This window comes from Entelurus aequoreus, linkage group LG14, assembly GCF_033978785.1.
Source record: "Entelurus aequoreus isolate RoL-2023_Sb linkage group LG14, RoL_Eaeq_v1.1, whole genome shotgun sequence".
NCBI classification, from domain to species: domain Eukaryota; kingdom Metazoa; phylum Chordata; class Actinopteri; order Syngnathiformes; family Syngnathidae; genus Entelurus; species Entelurus aequoreus.
In genome coordinates, this window is record NC_084744.1 from 57,859,514 (window position 1) to 57,879,513 (window position 20,000).

The following is a 20,000-nucleotide window of genomic DNA, read 5'->3' on the forward strand; positions in this document are numbered from 1 at the left end:
AGTCGAACTTAAGAAGGGTGGAAATAGGTTACCAAAAAACAGGAATTCCTGGAATTTTTTTGAATGTGGAAAAATGGTAGTTTGAATGTCCAGGATGAGTTGAATGTGTTGAAGGTGGAATGGTTTGAATGTGGAATGGTTTGAATGTTGAAGAGTTTGAATTTCCAGAAAAACGGGAATTTGGTTTGAAACTTGGGAAAGTGTTAGTTTGAATGTGCAGGGTGAGTGGAATGTGTTGATGTTGGAATGGTTTGAATAGGTTGAAAAATGTGGGAATTGTGCAACTTGGAAAAATGTCCCATTCATTTCAATGGGAACTTCCTGGAAATTTGGGGGAAAGCGGGATTTTTTTTTAAATGATTAGGAGCATGAATGTCCTGAATGAGCTGAATTGGTTGGTGTTGGAGATGTTTAAATCGGTCAAGAAATGTTGAATTAGTAACAGTTTTTAATTGAGAAATTCCTGGAATTTCGGGAAAACCGGGAATTTTTCCACATTCAACAAATTTCCAGTAAGTCCCGTTTCTTGGCAACCTATTTCCACCCTTAAGTTCGACTACTCCTTTTACATTTTTCAACCCATTTCAAGCGTTCCACCGTCAAAACACTCCTCATATTCAGGACAAAAACCAAGTTGGTTAAGGAACTAGAAAAATTCCCAGTTTTCCCGAAATTCCAGGAATTTCTCAATTAAAAACTGTTACTAATTCAACATTTTTTGACCGATTTAAACAACTCCAACACCAACCAATTCAGCTCATTCAGGACATTCCTGCTCCTACTCATTTTCAAAAAAATTCCGCTTTTCCCCCAAATTCCCAAATTTCCAGGAAGTTCCCATTAAAATGAATGGGACATTTTTCCAAGTTGCACAATTTCCACTTTTTTCAACCTATTCAAACCATTCCAACATCAACACATTCCACTCATCCTGGACACTTTCTTAAGTTCCTGGAAATTCAAACTCTTCAACATTCAAACTAGGAATTGTGTGCTCTACTTCAACAATTCTAAAAAAAATCCCGCATTTCCCATAATTCCTTTTTTTTTTTTTTCATTTTCCCCATCTCAAAATGAATTGGCCATTTTTCAAACTGCGATGAGGTGGCAACTTGTCCAGGTTGTACCCCGCCTTCCGCCCAAATGCAGCTGAGATAGGCTCTAACCCCCCCCCCCCCCCCCCCAACTACCATGTTTCCACATTCAACAAATTTCCAGGAATTCCCATTTCTTGGTAACCTATTTCCACCCTTAAGTTCGACTACTCCTTTCACATTTTTCAACCCATTTCAACCGTTCCACCGTCAAAACACTCCTCATATTCAGGACAAAAACCAAGTTGGTTAAGGAACTACAACAATTCCCGGTTTTCCCGAAATTCCAGGAATTTCTCAATTAAAAACTGTTACTAATTCAACATTTTTTGACCGATTGAAACAATTCCAACACCAACCAATTCAGCTCATTCGGGACATTCATGCTCCTAATAATAAATTTTAAAAAAATCCCGCTTTTCCCAAAATTTCCAGGAAGTTCCCATTGAAACGAATGGGACATTTTTCCAAGTTGCACAATTCCCACATTTTTCAACCTTTTCAAATCATTCCAACATCAACACATTCCACTCATCCTGGACATTTAAACTACCATTTTACCACATTCAACAAATTTCCAGGAATTCACGTTTTTTAGTAACCTATTTCCACCCTTAAGTTCGACTACTCTTTTTACATTTTTCAACTCATTTCAACCGTTCCACCGTCAAAACACTCATATTCAGGACAAAAATCAGGTCAATTAAGGAACTACAAAAATTCCCGGTTTTCCCGAAATTCCAGGGATTTCTCAATTAAAACTGTTTCTAATTCAGCATTTTTTCACCAATTTAAACAATTCCAACACCAACCAATTCAGCTCATTCACGACATTCATGCTCCTACTCATTTTCAAAAAAGTCCCACTTTTCCCAAAATTCCAGGAATTTCTCAATTCAAAACTGTTAGTAAATCAGCATTTTTGATCGATTCAAACGATTCCAACACCAACCAATTCAGCTCATTCATGCACCTAAGCATTTTTTTTTTTTTATCCCACTTTTCCCAAAATTCCCAAATTTCCAGGAAGTTCCCATTTAAATGAATGGGACATTTTTCCAAGTTGCACAATTCCCACATTTTTCAACCTATTCAAACCATTCCAACATCAACACATTCCACTCACCCTGGACCTTCAAACTAACACTTTCCCAAGTTCCAAACCAAATTCCAGTTTTCCTGGAAATTCAAACTCTTCAACATTCAAACCATTTCAACATTCAAACCATTCCACGTTCAACACATTCAAACTACCATTTTTCCACATTCAAAAAAATTCCAGGAATTCCTGTTTTTTAGTAACCTATTTCCACCCTTCTTAAGTTCAACTACTCCTTTCACATTTTTCAACCCATTTCAACCGTTCCGCCGTCAAAACACTCATATTCAGGGAAAAAAAACAAGTTGGTTAACGAACTAGAAAAATTTGCGGTTTTACCGAAATTTCCAGGAATTTCTCAATTAAAAACTGTTACTAATTCAAAAATTTTTGACCGATTTAAACAATTCCAACACCAACCAATTCAGCTCATTCACGACATTCATGCTCCTACTCATTTTCAAAAAAGTCCCACTTTTCCCAAAATTCCAGGAATTTCTCAATTCAAAACTGTTACTAAATCAGCATTTTTTGATCGATTCAAACGATTCCAACACCAACCAATTCAGCTCATTCATGCACCTAAGCATTTTTTTATTTATCCCACTTTTCCCAAAAATCCCAAATTTCCAGGAAGTTCCCATTCAAATGAATGGGACATTTTTCCAAGTTGCACAATTCCCACATTTTTCAACCTATTCAAACCATTCCAACATCAACACATTCCACTCATCCTGGACATTCAAACTAACACTTTCCCAAGTTCCAAACCAAATTCCAGTTTTCCTGGAAATTCAAACTCTTCAACATTCAAACCATTTCAACATTCAAACCATTCCACGTTCAACACATTCAAACTACCATTTTTCCACATTCAAAAAAATTCCAGGAATTCCTGTTTTTTGGTAACCTATTTCCACCCTTCTTAAGTTCGACTACTCCTTTCACATTTTTCAACCCATTTCAACCGTTCCGCCGTCAAAACACTCATATTCAGGGAAAAAAACAAGTTGGTTAACGAACTAGAAAAATTTGCGGTTTTACCGAAATTTCCAGGAATTTCTCAATTAAAAACTGTTACTAATTCAAAATTTTTTGACCGATTTAAACAATTCCAACACCAACCAATTCAGCTCATTCACGACATTCATGCTCCTACTCATTTTCAAAAAAGTCCCACTTTTCCCAAAATTCCAGGAATTTCTCAATTCAAAACTGTTACTAAATCAGCATTTTTTGATCGATTCAAACGATTCCAACACCAACCAATTCAGCTCATTCATGCACCTAAGCATTTTTTTATTCATCCCACTTTTCCCAAAATTCCCAAATTTCCAGGAAGTTCCCATTTAAATGAATGGGACATTTTTCCAAGTTGCACAATTCCCACATTTTTCAACCTATTCAAACCATTCCAACATCAACACATTCCACTCATCCTGGACATTCAAACTAACACTTTCCCAAGTTCCAAACCAAATTCCAGTTTTCCTGGAAATTCAAACTCTTCAACATTCAAACCATTTCAACATTCAAACCATTCCACCTTCAACACATTCAAACTACCATTTTTCCACATTCAAAAAAATTCCAGGAATTCCTGTTTTTTAGTAACCTATTTCCACCCTTCTTAAGTTCGACTACTCCTTTCACATTTTTCAACCCATTTCAACCGTTCCACCGTCAAAACACTCATATTCAGGGAAAAAAAACAAGTTGGTTAACGAACTAGAAAAATTTGCGGTTTTACCGAAATTTCCAGGAATTTCTCAATTAAAAACTGTTACTAATTCAAAATTTTTTGACCGATTTAAACAATTCCAACACCAACCAATTCAGCTCATTCACGACATTCATGCTCCTACTCATTTTCAAAAAAGTCCCACTTTTCCCAAAATTCCAGGAATTTCTCAATTCAAAACTGTTACTAAATCAGCATTTTTTGATCGATTCAAACGATTCCAACACCAACCAATTCAGCTCATTCATGCACCTAAGCATTTTTTTATTCATCCCACTTTTCCCAAAATTCCCAAATTTCCAGGAAGTTCCCATTTAAATGAATGGGACATTTTTCCAAGTTGCACAATTCCCACATTTTTCAACCTATTCAAACCATTCCAACATCAACACATTCCACTAATCCTGGACATTCAAACTAACACTTTCCCAAGTTCCAAACCAAATTCCAGTTTTCCTGGAAATTCAAACTCTTCAACATTCAAACCATTTCAACATTCAAACCATTCCACGTTCAACACATTCAAACTACCATTTTTCCACATTCAAAAAAATTCCAGGAATTCCTGTTTTTTGGTAACCTATTTCCACCCTTCTTAAGTTCGACTACTCCTTTCACATTTTTCAACCCATTTCAACCGTTCCACCGTCAAAACACTCATATTCAGGGAAAAAAAACAAGTTGGTTAACGAACTAGAAAAATTTGCGGTTTTACCGAAATTTCCAGGAATTTCTCAATTAAAAACTGTTACTAATTCAAAATTTTTTGACCGATTTAAACAATTCCAACACCAACCAATTCAGCTCATTCACGACATTCATGCTCCTACTCATTTTCAAAAAAGTCCCACTTTTCCCAAAATTCCAGGAATTTCTCAATTCAAAACTGTTACTAAATCAGCATTTTTTGATCGATTCAAACGATTCCAACACCAACCAATTCAGCTCATTCATGCACCTAAGCATTTTTTTTTTTTTATCCCACTTTTCCCAAAATTCCCAAATTTCCAGGAAGTTCCCATTTAAATGAATGGGACATTTTTCCAAGTGGCACAATTCCCACATTTTTCAACCTATTCAAACCATTCCAACATCAACACATTCCACTCATCCTGGACATTCAAACTAACACTTTCCCAAGTTCCAAACCAAATTCCAGTTTTCCTGGAAATTCAAACTCTTCAACATTCAAACCATTTCAACATTCAAACCATTCCACCTTCAACACATTCAAACTACCATTTTTCCACATTCAAAAAAATTCCAGGAATTCCTGTTTTTTAGTAACCTATTTCCACCCTTCTTAAGTTCGACTACTCCTTTCACATTTTTCAACCCATTTCAACCGTTCCGCCGTCAAAACACTCATATTCAGGGAAAAAAAACAAGTTGGTTAACGAACTAGAAAAATTTGCGGTTTTACCGAAATTTCCAGGAATTTCTCAATTAAAAACTGTTACTAATTCAAAATTTTTTGACCGATTTAAACAATTCCAACACCAACCAATTCAGCTCATTCACGACATTCATGCTCCTACTCATTTTCAAAAAAGTCCCACTTTTCCCAAAATTCCAGGAATTTCTCAATTCAAAACTGTTACTAAATCAGCATTTTTTGATCGATTCAAACGATTCCAACACCAACCAATTCAGCTCATTCATGCACCTAAGCATTTTTTTATTTATCCCACTTTTCCCAAAAATCCCAAATTTCCAGGAAGTTCCCATTCAAATGAATGGGACATTTTTCCAAGTTGCACAATTCCCACATTTTTCAACCTATTCAAACCATTCCAACATCAACACATTCCACTCATCCTGGACATTCAAACTAACACTTTCCCAAGTTCCAAACCAAATTCCAGTTTTCCTGGAAATTCAAACTCTTCAACATTCAAACCATTTCAACATTCAAACCATTCCACGTTCAACACATTCAAACTACCATTTTTCCACATTCAAAAAAATTCCAGGAATTCCTGTTTTTTGGTAACCTATTTCCACCCTTCTTAAGTTCGACTACTCCTTTCACATTTTTCAACCCATTTCAACCGTTCCGCCGTCAAAACACTCATATTCAGGGAAAAAAAACAAGTTGGTTAACGAACTAGAAAAATTTGCGGTTTTACCGAAATTTCCAGGAATTTCTCAATTAAAAACTGTTACTAATTCAAAATTTTTTGACCGATTTAAACAATTCCAACACCAACCAATTCAGCTCATTCACGACATTCATGCTCCTACTCATTTTCAAAAAAGTCCCACTTTTCCCAAAATTCCAGGAATTTCTCAATTCAAAACTGTTACTAAATCAGCATTTTTTGATCGATTCAAACGATTCCAACACCAACCAATTCAGCTCATTCATGCACCTAAGCATTTTTTTATTCATCCCACTTTTCCCAAAATTCCCAAATTTCCAGGAAGTTCCCATTTAAATGAATGGGACATTTTTCCAAGTTGCACAATTCCCACATTTTTCAACCTATTCAAACCATTCCAACATCAACACATTCCACTCATCCTGGACATTCAAACTAACACTTTCCCAAGTTCCAAACCAAATTCCAGTTTTCCTGGAAATTCAAACTCTTCAACATTCAAACCATTTCAACATTCAAACCATTCCACCTTCAACACATTCAAACTACCATTTTTCCACATTCAAAAAAATTCCAGGAATTCCTGTTTTTTAGTAACCTATTTCCACCCTTCTTAAGTTCGACTACTCCTTTCACATTTTTCAACCCATTTCAACCGTTCCACCGTCAAAACACTCATATTCAGGGAAAAAAAACAAGTTGGTTAACGAACTAGAAAAATTTGCGGTTTTACCGAAATTTCCAGGAATTTCTCAATTAAAAACTGTTACTAATTCAAAATTTTTTGACCGATTTAAACAATTCCAACACCAACCAATTCAGCTCATTCACGACATTCATGCTCCTACTCATTTTCAAAAAAGTCCCACTTTTCCCAAAATTCCAGGAATTTCTCAATTCAAAACTGTTACTAAATCAGCATTTTTTGATCGATTCAAACGATTCCAACACCAACCAATTCAGCTCATTCATGCACCTAAGCATTTTTTTTTTTTATCCCACTTTTCCCAAAATTCCCAAATTTCCAGGAAGTTCCCATTTAAATGAATGGGACATTTTTCCAAGTTGCACAATTCCCACATTTTTCAACCTATTCAAACCATTCCAACATCAACACATTCCACTCATCCTGGACATTCAAACTAACACTTTCCCAAGTTCCAAACCAAATTCCAGTTTTCCTGGAAATTCAAACTCTTCAACATTCAAACCATTTCAACATTCAAACCATTCCACCTTCAACACATTCAAACTACCATTTTTCCACATTCAAAAAAATTCCAGGAATTCCTGTTTTTTGGTAACCTATTTCCACCCTTCTTAAGTTCGACTACTCCTTTCACATTTTTCAACCCATTTCAACCGTTCCGCCGTCAAAACACTCATATTCAGGGAAAAAAAACAAGTTGGTTAACGAACTACAAAAATTTGCGGTTTTACCTAAATTTCCAGGAATTTCTCAATTAAAAACTGTTACTAATTCAAAATTTTTTGACCGATTTAAACAATTCCAACACCAACCAATTCAGCTCATTCACGACATTCATGCTCCTACTCATTTTCAAAAAAGTCCCACTTTTCCCAAAATTCCAGGAATTTCTCAATTCAAAACTGTTACTAAATCAGCATTTTTTGATCGATTCAAACGATTCCAACACCAACCAATTCAGCTCATTCATGCACCTAAGCATTTTTTTTTTTTTATCCCACTTTTCCCAAAATTCCCAAATTTCCAGGAAGTTCCCATTTAAATGAATGGGACATTTTTCCAAGTTGCACAATTCCCACATTTTTCAACCTATTCAAACCATTCCAACATCAACACATTCCACTCATCCTGGACATTCAAACTAACACTTTCCCAAGTTCCAAACCAAATTCCAGTTTTCCTGGAAATTCAAACTCTTCAACATTCAAACCATTTCAACATTCAAACCATTCCACTTTCAACACATTCAAACTACCATTTTTCCACATTCAAAAAAATTCCAGGAATTCCTGTTTTTTAGTAACCTATTTCCACCCTTCTTAAGTTCGACTACTCCTTTCACATTTTTCAACCCATTTCAACCGTTCCGCCGTCAAAACACTCATATTCAGGGAAAAAAAACAAGTTGGTTAACGAACTAGAAAAATTTGCGGTTTTACCGAAATTTCCAGGAATTTCTCAATTAAAAACTGTTACTAATTCAAAATTTTTTGACCGATTTTAACAATTCCAACACCAACCAATTCAGCTCATTCACGACATTCATGCTCCTACTCATTTTCAAAAAAGTCCCACTTTTCCCAAAATTCCAGGAATTTCTCAATTCAAAACTGTTACTAAATCAGCATTTTTTGATCGATTCAAACGATTCCATCACCAACCAATTCAGCTCATTCATGCACCTAAGCATTTTTTTTTTTATCCCACTTTTCCCAAAATTCCCAAATTTCCAGGAAGTTCCCATTGAAACGAATTGGACGTTTTTCCAAGTTGCATAATTCCCACATTTTTCAACCTATTCAAACCATTCCAACATCAACACATTCCACTCATCCTGGACATTCAAACTAACACTTTCCCAAGTTCCAAACCAAAATCTGTTTTTTCCTGGAAATTCAAACTCTTCAACATTCAAACTATTCTTACATTCATACTACATTATGTCAGCATTGGAGTATTCACACACAATTCCTTCAGGAATGGTCTCTTCTAGTTGTATATGTCTTTTTAATGAATATATAAGGCCTAATCTAATCCAATAATAATAAAAACCAAGAGAATACTCTTTAGTTACAGCACTGCGTGATTATGCAACATCACCGTTCCTTTTCCACACCTTAAAAAAAACGATTAATAATGACGGACAGTAAAACGGTCAGGCGGTGTTTGCAGAGGGATCATAGTCTGACGGTCGGTACACACCACGTAAGGCACAGAAAAGGGAAGTGTGCGACACGTTTTGTAATGTTGCACGTGCGCATACCAATACTAGTGGTGCTTCTCAAACTTCTTTTCACCGAGTACCATCCCAGAAAACACCTGAATGACCAACAAAAAAAATGTAGCTTTTTGGCCACAATACTCAGCAATATGTTTGGGAGGAGAGAAGGTGAGGCCTTTAATCCCAGGAACACCACACCTACCGTCAAGCATGGTGGTGGTAGTATTATGCTCTGGGCCTGTTTTGCTGCCAATGAAACTGGTGCTTTACAGAGAGTAAATGGGTCAATGAAAAAGGAGGATTACCTCCAAATTCTTCAGGACAAGCTAAAATCATCAGCCCGGAGGTTGGGTCTTGGGCGCAGTTGGGTGTTCCAACAGGACAATGACCCCAAACACACGTCAAAAGTGGTAAAGGAATGGCTAAATCAGGCTAGAATGAAGGTTTTAGAATGGCCTTCCCAAAGTCCTGACTTAAACGTGTGGACAATGCTGAAGAAACAAGTCCATGTCAGAGAACCAACACATTTAGCTGAACTGCACCAATTTTGTCAAGAGGAGTGGTCAAAAATCATCAACGCTCTGAGAATTATGCTCATGGTTTTGTGATTAAAGGATGTAATTACACCAAAACAGTATTATTTTGTTTTATAATTGTCAGGAATGAGATTCATTCAGTTTTCATAGAAAAAGCATATTTATACACCACAATTACAGTTGGTTAAAAATCAGCAGTTATAATGAGAGTCAATGGGACGTAAGGGGGTGTTAAAAGGTGTGTATACATTATGTTTATATCCTATTCTAAAAATGTTACAATAAATGCAATTTTATATTTAAAAAAAATAACTTAAAAGGTGAATTCAGACCACTAACTTTCAAACTGAAAAACCATATCAGATAAGGAACACGTCCGTTCTGAAACCCCAGGGTGAACAATAGTTAAAGAGGTCACATTATGATTTTGTTTTTCTTTTTATATTTACAAACCCCGTTTCCATATGAGTTGGGAAATGGTGTTGGATGTAAATATAAACGGAATACAATGATTTGCAAATCCTTTTCAAGCCATATTCAGTTGAATATGCTACAAAGACAACATATTTGATGTTCAAACTGATAAACTTTTTTTTTTTTTTGCAAATAATCATTAACTTTAGAATTTGATGCCAGCAACACGTGACAAAGAAGTTGGGAAAGGTGGCAATAAATACTGATAAAGTTGAGGAATGCTCATCAAACACTTATTTGGAACATCTCACAGGTGAACAGGCAAATTGGGAACAGGTGGGTGCCATGATTGGGTATAAAAGTAGATTCCATGAAATGCTCAGTCATTCACAAACAAGGATGGGGCGAGGGTCACCACTTTGTCAACAAATGCGTGAGCAAATTGTTGAACAGTTTAAGAAAAACCTTTCTCAACCAGCTTTTGCAAGGAATTTAGGGATTTCACCATCTACGCTCCGTAATATCATCAAAGGGTTCAGAGAATCTGGAGCAATCACTGCACGTAAGCAGCTAAGCCCGTGACCTTCCATCCCTCAGGCGGTACTGCATCAACAAGCGACATCAGTGTGTAAAGGATATCACCACATGGGCTCAGGAACACTTCAGAAACCCACTGTCAGTAACTACAGTTGGTCGCTACATCTGTAAGTGCAAGTTAAAACTCTCCTATGCAAGGCAAAAAACGTTTATCAACAACACCCAGGAATGCCGTCGGCTTCGCTGGGCCTGAGCTCATCTAAGATGGACTGATACAAAGTGGAAAAGTGTTCTGTGGTCTGACGAGTCCACATTTCAAATTGTTTTTAGAAACTGTGGACGTCGTGTCCTCCGGACCAAAGAGGAAAAGAACCATCCGGATTGTTATAGGCGCAAAGTGTAAAAGCCAGCAACTGTGATGGTATGGGGGTGTATTAGTGCCCAAGACATGGGTAACTTACACATCTGTGAAGGCACCATTAATGCTGAAAGGTACATACAGGTTTTGGAGCAACATATGTTGCCATCCAAGCAACGTTACCATGGACGCCCCTGCTTATTTCAGCAAGACAATGCCAAGCCACGTGTTACATCAACGTGGCTTCATAGTAAAAGAGTGCGGGTACTAGACGGGCCTGCCTGTAGTCCAGACCTGTCTCCCATGGAAAATATTTGGCGCATTATGAAGCCTAAAAGACCACAAGGGAGACCCCCGGACTGTTGAACAACTTAAGCTGTACATCAAGCAAGAATGGGAAAGAATTCCACCTGAGAAGCTTCAAAAATGTGTCTCCTCAGTTCCCAAACCTTTACTGAGTGTTGTTAAAAGGAAAGGCCATGTAACACAGTGGTGAACATGCCCTTTCCCAACTACTTTGGCACGTGTTGCAGCCATGAAATTATAAGTTAATTATTATTTGAAAAAAATAAATAAAGTTTATGAGTTTGAACATCAAATATGTTGTCTTTGTAGCGCATTCAATTGAATATGGCTTGAAAAGGATTTGCAAATCATTGTATTCCGTTTATATTTACATCTAACACCATTTCCCAACTCATATGGAAACGGGGTTTGTAAAACTGTGTCAGAAAATACTAGGAATCAACCCAATGACATCTGTAAATCAACCGCTTTGGTACAATCCTAAAATCATAATTAATAAAAATGTGGTTAAATGGACAACATGGAAAGACACAGGTATTACTAAACCTCATCATATTATTAATAAAAACTCTTTTAAACCGTTCAATGATTTAGTTGATCAATATAATGTACCCAGAAATCATTTTTTAAATGTTATCTCTTTAAAACATGCTGTAAATAAATGCACATCCTCTGAAAGTATGTCCTTAAATAGCCATGAACTGGAAGATGCACTTTTTAATCAAGATACATTTAAGAAATTAATTAAACTATTTTATGGAATAATAAATGAACACCACACTAGAAATGCAAATGATGCATGTGTTCGGAAATGGATGATGGACTTAAGCCCTTTAGAAGCATTAAAGATAAACTGACTCAATTTAAGATATTGAATAGATTGTATTTTACATCTTCTCAGCTGTTTAAAATTGGTGTAGTAGATAGCAAGTTATGTATGAAGTGTCGGGCAGCCGAGGCAACTCTTGTTCATTTATTGTGGGTATGTCAGAGAATAAAAGAGTTATGGTTGAAAACAACAAAAGAAGCAATCACAGTCCTTAATATAAACATCCCAATGACACTTCAAACTTGTATTCTTGGGGATCTCCATCAATTTAGTAATGTGTCATCAAAGAGTAAAAATGCATTTATTTCAATATGCATAATAACAAAAAGGGTAATATTTAAAAAATGGATACATGTTGATAGTCCAACTCATACTGACTGGTACACACAAGCTATGGAGATGATATCAGTAGAACAAACTGCATTTAGTTTAGATAATAATGAGTCATATATTGGAATATGGGATCCATTATTTAAATTTGTTTTAACTATTAAATGAACCAAAATATGACTTATTATATCTTTGTGGAAAATATTGGACACAGTGTGTTGTCAAGTTTATGAGATGCGATGCAAGTGTAAGCCACTGTGACACTATTGTTATTTTTTTTATTTTTTTATAAATGTCTAATGATAATGTCAATGAGGGATTTTTAATCACTGCTATGTTGAAATTGCAACTAATATTGATGCTGTTGTTGATAATATTCATTTTTGTTTCACTACTTTTGGTTTGTTCTGTGTCGTGTTTGTGTCTCCTCTCAATTGCTCTGTTTATTGCACTTCTGAGTGTTGCTGGGTCGGCTTTGGTTTTGGAATTGGATTGCATTGTTATGGTATTGCTGTGTATTGTTTTGTTGGATTGATTAATAAATTAATAAAAATTAAAAAAAGAAAAGAAAAAGAAAAAGCATATTTATACACCACAATTACAGTTGGTTAAAAATCAGCAGTTATAATGAGAGTCAATGGGACCTAAAGGGGTGTTAAAAGAAGGTGTGTATACATTATGTTTATAGCCTATTCTAACAATGTTGCAATCAATAACTCAATGCAATTTTATATTAAAAAAAACAATTAAAAAAAATTAAAAAGGGGAATTCAGACCACTAACTATCAAACTGAAAAATCATAGATAAGGAACACATCCGTTCAGAAACCGCGGTGTGAAAAATAGTTAAAGAGGTTAACATTATGATTTTTTTCTTTCTTTATATATTTAAAACACTTCCTTGTGGTCTACATAAAATGTAATGGTGGTTCTTTAGTGAAAATGTTGCATAGATTATGTTACACAGACCTACACTACATTGACAAAAGTATTTGGCCACCCATCCAAATGATGAGAACCAGGTGTCCCAATCACTTGGCCACATGGTGACTGTTTCTACAAACTTTTGTGAAAGAATGGGCCGCTCTCAGTGATTTCCAGCGTGGAACTGTCATAGGATGCCACCTGTGCAACAAATCCAGTCGCTCCTAAATATTCCAAAGTCAACTTTATTATAAGAAAATGGAAGAGTTTGGGAACAACAGCAACTCAGCCACCAAGTGGTAGGCCACGTAAACTGACAGAGAGGTCAGCATAGTGCAAAGACTTTCTGCACAGTCACTTGCTACAGAGCTCCAAACTTCATGTGACCTTCCAATTAGCCCACGTACAGGACGCAGAGAGCTTCGTGGAATGGGTTTCCATGGCCGAGCGGCTGGATCTAAGCCATACATCACCAAGTCCAATGCAAAGCGTGGGATGCGGGGGTGTAAAGCACGTTGCTGCCAGACTCTAGAACAGTGGAGACGCCTTCTCTGGACTGATGAATCACGCTTTTCCATCTGGCAACCTGATGGACCAGTCTGGGTTTGGAGGTTGCCAGGAGAACGCTACATTTCGGACTGCATTGTGCCGAGTGTGAAATTTGGTGGAGGAGGAATTATGGTGTGGGGTTGTTTTTCAAGTGAAAGGAACTTTGAATGCTCCAGGATACCAAATCATTTTTGGACAATTCCATGCTCCCAACCTTGTGGGAACAGTTTGAAGCGGGCCTCTTCCTCTTCCAACATGACTGTGCACCAGTGCACAAAGCAAGGTCCATAAAGACATGGATGACACAGTCTGGTGTGGGTGAACTTGACTGGCTTGCACAGAGTCCTGACCTGAACCCAATAAAACACCTTTGTGATGAATTAGAACGGAGACTGAGAGCCAGGCCTTTTCCACCAACATCAGTGTGTGACCTCACCAAATGCACTTTTGGAAAAATGGTGGGAAATTCCTATAATCACACTCTTCAACCTTGTGGACAGCCTTCCCAGGAGAGTTGAAGCTGTAATAGCTGCAAAAGGTGGACCCACATCATATTGAACCCTATGGGTTAGGAATGGGATACTTTTGGCAATATAGTGTATCTATCCTCTGAAAGTATATTTCATGGAGGAATGGACAACAAAAAATCCACTTTAAAACATGCAAATATCCAACAAAGTTACTGCAGTGGTTTAAACGCATGTATTTGTTTTGACTGCAAGTATATACGTACAACGTAGTAACAGACACCTTCATAACAATATGTAATATGTACAATATACACACTGCAAGTATATATATATAATGTAGTAACAGACACCTTCATAACAATATGTAATATGTACAATATACACACAGCAAGTATATATAAATTGTAGTAACAGACACCTTCATAACAATATGTAATATGTACAATATACACACTGCAAGTATATATATAATGTAGTAACAGACACCTTCATAACAATATGTAATATGTACAATATACACACTGCAAGTATGTATATAATGTAGTAACAGACACCTTCATAACAATATGTAATATGTACAATATACACACTGCAAGTATATATATATAATGTAGTAACAGACACCTTCATAACAATATGTAATATGTACAATATACACACAGCAAGTATATATAAATTGTAGTAACAGACACCTTCATAACAATATGTAATATGTACAATATACACACTGCAAGTATATATATAATGTAGTAACAGACACCTTCATAACAATATGTAATATGTACAATATACACACTGCAAGTATGTATATAATGTAGTAACAGACACCTTCATAACAATATGTAATATGTACAATATACACACTGCAAGTATATATATATAATGTACTAACAGACACCTTCATAACAATATGCAATATGTAAAATATACACACTGCAAGTGTATATATATATATATATATATATATATATAATGTAGTAACAGACACCTTCATAATAATATGTAATGTGTACAATATACACACTGCAAGTATATATATAATTTAGTAACAGACACCTTCATAACAATATGTAATATGTACAAAATACACACTGCAAGTATATATATATATATATATATATATATATATATATATATATATATATATATATATATATATATATATATATATATATATAATGTAGTATGTTCCTACTTAAGGAATAAAACACGAGTGTGTTTTCTAATCATGGCAGACTTGGTAACAGACAACAAAGACGACTATTTTGGGACAAATAAGGATTTACGACCTTCTCTTTCTGAAGCTGAACATACTGAGGATGAACTGCTGCTTCTAGAAGCGAGCAGGAAGGAAGAGTGAGCCGTTGGAGCAAACGGAAGCTGAGAGAGGGGGACGAACGCGATTTTGACACTATAAATATGGAACTTGGAGACAAGCTACTTCGACATAAATGGATTGCTTACCCAAAATCAACAGGAAACGTCCCTGGCCAACTGGACCAGACGAACAACTTATAAAGAACACACAAACCCTTTATTTACGAAATCATAAATCAGGTTATAGTTTGCTTTATACACTATGTATAAAGCAAACTATAACCTGCTACCCAAGAATGAACAATTCTTCTCCCCAAAAAAAGGATAAATATAAGCTTCATGCTACAGATTGAATACAGTAAGTAAAGGTTAGTAATTGCTGTGAAACAGAGAAGTGGTTGGATTAAATAAACCGCTTCTTCCTTTTTCTTTTTGGCTAGTGGTAAGCTGTAAATATGTAATTTATTGTTATGTAATCATGTTTCCTTGTTCGAAATAAACAAACAAGAACACAATAAACATGCAATGTATGTGAGTTGAATGCATGTGGTTGCAACTTGATGACTTATATTGTTTATTTTATTTCTGTGTCTGGCATTCATGGCAGACACACAAATAAACGTGTTTTCTCTTTTATTGTGTAACTTATTAGATCTTACTTTGTAGCAACACAAGGCTTGTCTGTAGTTTAGTATATAGTATATGTTTAGTATGTGGCTCTGCTGCCATCTGCTGGTCATGTAGGATTACTACATTCTTATTGGCTGTTCAAATATGACGTAACAGTACGGAAACATTTCTATTTTGGGAAGCGCGAGAAAATAAAAATAAAATAAAAGGTAGGATATGAAATAATTTAGTTTATGTTGTTGTCTTTTTAAATGTAATTCTAAAGTATTCAGTCCTTTTTACATACATTTAACGTCATAGTTATAGTAGAAGGTCAACAAACGAACCAGGAAACGGGAAAAACCGCGATGGGGAATGGGACGGCCATTTTGGCTCGGTTTCCTAAAGAGTCTGTTATTTAGGCTCAATTGTTTGTTTTTTGCTGTTGTTGCTGCTTCAATTGCTTTATTATGGTTGTTGTAATTTTCCAAATTAATTTAATAAGATAGTATTTTTTTTATCAACCAAACTGTTTATATTTTAAGTATTGTTTATTTTGAGAGGTTCTAACATTTTAGTTCAGGGGTGTCTAAAAGGCCACATACTGAAAAGTCAAAAGTATGTGGGTCTATATCGATATTTTTGTATTTTTAAAAAAAGGCTAAAAATAGACATTGTGTCAGTGGTGACCAATCATATTATTATTACTTATTAGTTAGAACATTTGATCTTTTTCTAATTACATTCCAATTTTTTTTTTTACATTTTTCCCGTTGTTTTTTTTCCCATGTAAAAATAATAATAATAATAATAATGATTGTGTAACTGCATACCATAGTGTGCCAAAAAAGAATCTTCAGTTACACATTTAACAGTGTTAATTTAATAAATGAGTATTGTTTTTTTAATTAACCGAACTTTGTTTATATTTCAAGTGTTGTTTATTTTGAGAGCTTCTAACATTAAGGGGTGTCTAAACTTTTCCCCCCAAGGGCCACTTACTAAAAATTCAAGTATAGGGGGTCGTTTTTATACTTTTTATTTGGGAAAAACATGCTTAAAACAGATATATAGATTTAAAAAGAAAACTTTGTGATATAGATAATACGTTTATTATTATTATTAGTTTAAAAAATGTAGATTTTTCTCCTTAATTCCAACTTGTGTTCTATGTTCTTATATTTCAGTTTTGTTTATTTTAGATACATTATTGTAAAATACACAACTTTTTCAATTTTAGCAGGCTGTTTAGGTATCGTGTCGGTTCAGTATCGCGGATACCAGCCTGATTACTTGGTATCGAATCAGAAAGAAAATCAGTGGTATCTCAAGTGACTAATCTCGACTCAAAATATGCAATGTATCTTTTTTCTTCTAATTTATGTCGTGGTTATAGAACAGGGGTGTCAAACGTAAGGCCCGGGGGCCGGATCAGGCCCGTAAACAGGTTTTAGCCGGCCCGCGGGATGAGTTTGCTAAGTATAAAAATGCACCTGAAATTTATGAATGAAAGAAACAGCTGTTTTAAATGTGTCCACTGGATGTCGCAATAGCAATTCTTTGTATCGTTGTAGATGATGCTATATATTTACAAAATAAACCACATAAGGTTAGTGCACCAGTCGACGAAAATGATCAAACTACATAAATAACATACTGTGATTTGATATTGATATAAGTTTTTTATCTTGATAGATTGAAAATGAACACCAATGACTGATGAACATTACCATATAATTTATTCAGAAAATATAAGTAACAACAAATAAAGATAGAAGTCTATTAACTGCAACATGTAAGTGTAAAAAAAAAAAAAACAACAACATGATTTCTACAATTTCAGAATGTACTTGTTCTGTTTTTAAACAAAGAAAACAATCTGAAGTTTGTCTATATTTTTAAGTTATCGTGCCGTGATTTTACCAGTCCGGCCCACTTGGGAGTAGATTTTTCTCCGTGTGGCCCCCGATCTAAAATGAGTTTGACACCCCTGTTATAGAAGATCAACAAACGAACCAGGAAACGGAAATGGGGAATGAGACGGCCATTTTGTCTCGGTTTCCTAAAGATAAGCCGGTTATTTTTTTTTGCTTTAATTGATTTATAACAATAAAATACGTTACTGGTTGAACAAAAATATGATTATTAATTATCTGTTGTTTTTTTTATTTTACATGTTCCACGTGCAATACATTACAAGAAAAAAAAAAGTTTAAACACACTTGGGTTTAGCGTGTCGATGCACATTTAATTCCGGAAGGTGGCGGTATTGCACTGCAAAAGACGCTTGCCAACTGCCATTACACAAAAGAAGAAGAACCCACCAGCCAATCAGGCCATCAGACAAAGTGAGGACTTTTATTAATGCAGGTAGTTGTCTTCACTTTCGATTTTTAAATACTTCTCCCGCACAACTTTCAAGATATAAACAAGTTTTTAATAATCTACTTGGTTGTTTCTCGACAGAAATGAGTGACTTCATAAGCGCTTTGGTTTTATTCGGGGCAGGAACCAGTTTCGCCTGTTCGGGCTTGTTTCACCACTTATACCACGAGAAGAAGAAAGAGTTGAAGAAACTGAAGGTAAAACTTTTTAAAGCTTTTTAAATGTTGCACGTTTTTTTTTTTAATTTAAATGTCGTTTTAATGTTGATCCAGGAGATACCGGTGTTCAGACCTGATCAACGTTTGTCCGCAGTGTTGAAGTCGTCTCCCCGCAGGAGGCTGCACTATGTTGCAGTGGAAGGTAATGTTGCACATAAGTCATGGTCAAATGTTGTAAAGAACATCATGTCATGGCTGTCTTGAGTTTACAATCATTTCTACAACTCTTGTTTTTTGGTGATAGAGTGATTGGAGCACATACTTGTTGGTAACAAAAAACATTCATGAAGTTTGCTTCTTTTATGAATTTATTATGGCTCTACTGAAAATGTGACTTGGTCAAAAGTATACATACAGCAATGTTAATATTTGCTTACATGTCCCTTGGCAAGTTTCACTGCAATAAGGCGCTTTTGGTAGCCATCCACAAGCTTCTGCTTGTATTTTTGACCACCAAAATTGGTGAAGTTCAGCTAAATGTGTTGGTTTTCTGACATGGACTTGTTTCTTCAGCATCTGACCACAGAACTTTCCTCCAGAAGCTATTATCTTTGTCCATGTGATGTCAGATGAAACAAAAATGGAGCTGTTTGGCCACAAAACCCAGGAATCCCAGGAACACCATACCTACCGTCAAACATGGTGGTGGTAGTAGTATTATGCTCTGGGCCTGTTTTGCTGCCAATGGAACTGGTGCTTTACAGAGAGTAAACGGGACAATGAAAAAGGAGGATGTGAGGAGGCGTGGCCTGCGGACCTGCAGCGAGGCGGGGCGCGCCGGGGCCGGCTCCGAGATGGGCGACAGGTGCGTAGATGGCCCACCTGGGCGCAGTTCTCTCATCACCTGTCACTGTATAAAAGGGCAGCAGCCGGGAAGGAGGGGGTTGGTGAAGTCGGAGTGGATGGCCTAGAACGAACCCGAGCCCGAGCAGAAGCGAAGACGCGGAAGGCTGAAAAAGCGACCGGAAGAGCGAGACGGGTGCTGAAAAGCGAACAGAGAAGGAGATTTATTGAAAAATAAATCTCCAAACCGTCAAGCCTGTCATGTCCGTCATTGGTGGTCCAAGGAACCCGGAGAAACGAGACCTCCACAGAGGATTACCTCCAAATTCTTCAGGACAAGCTAAAATCATCAGCCCGGAGGTTGGGTCTTGGGCGCAGTTGGGTGTTCCAACAGAACAACAGTGTTTCCATTAAACTGCCAAGATACCTGTGGCGGTGGGGGCGTGGCTATGGGCGTGGTCAACATATC

The 20,000-nt window shown here is 36.1% G+C and overlaps 2 protein-coding genes across 2 annotated transcripts in view; both read left to right on the top strand.

Moving 5' to 3' along the window:
- Positions 1 to 20,000, top strand: part of casq1a (calsequestrin 1a) — a 112,208-nt gene that overhangs the window by 22,489 nt on the left and 69,719 nt on the right.
- LOC133665113 (mitochondrial ubiquitin ligase activator of nfkb 1-A-like) overlaps positions 18,481 to 20,000 on the top strand; it is a 6,894-nt gene continuing 5,374 nt past the window's right edge. Inside the window, exons 1-3 of the mRNA XM_062070322.1 lie at positions 18,481 to 18,515; positions 18,612 to 18,727; positions 18,803 to 18,890. Of these exons, the coding sequence (XP_061926306.1) occupies positions 18,614 to 18,727; positions 18,803 to 18,890 (202 nt within the window). The 5' untranslated portion in view covers positions 18,481 to 18,515; positions 18,612 to 18,613. The remainder of the gene's footprint in view (positions 18,516 to 18,611; positions 18,728 to 18,802; positions 18,891 to 20,000) is intronic.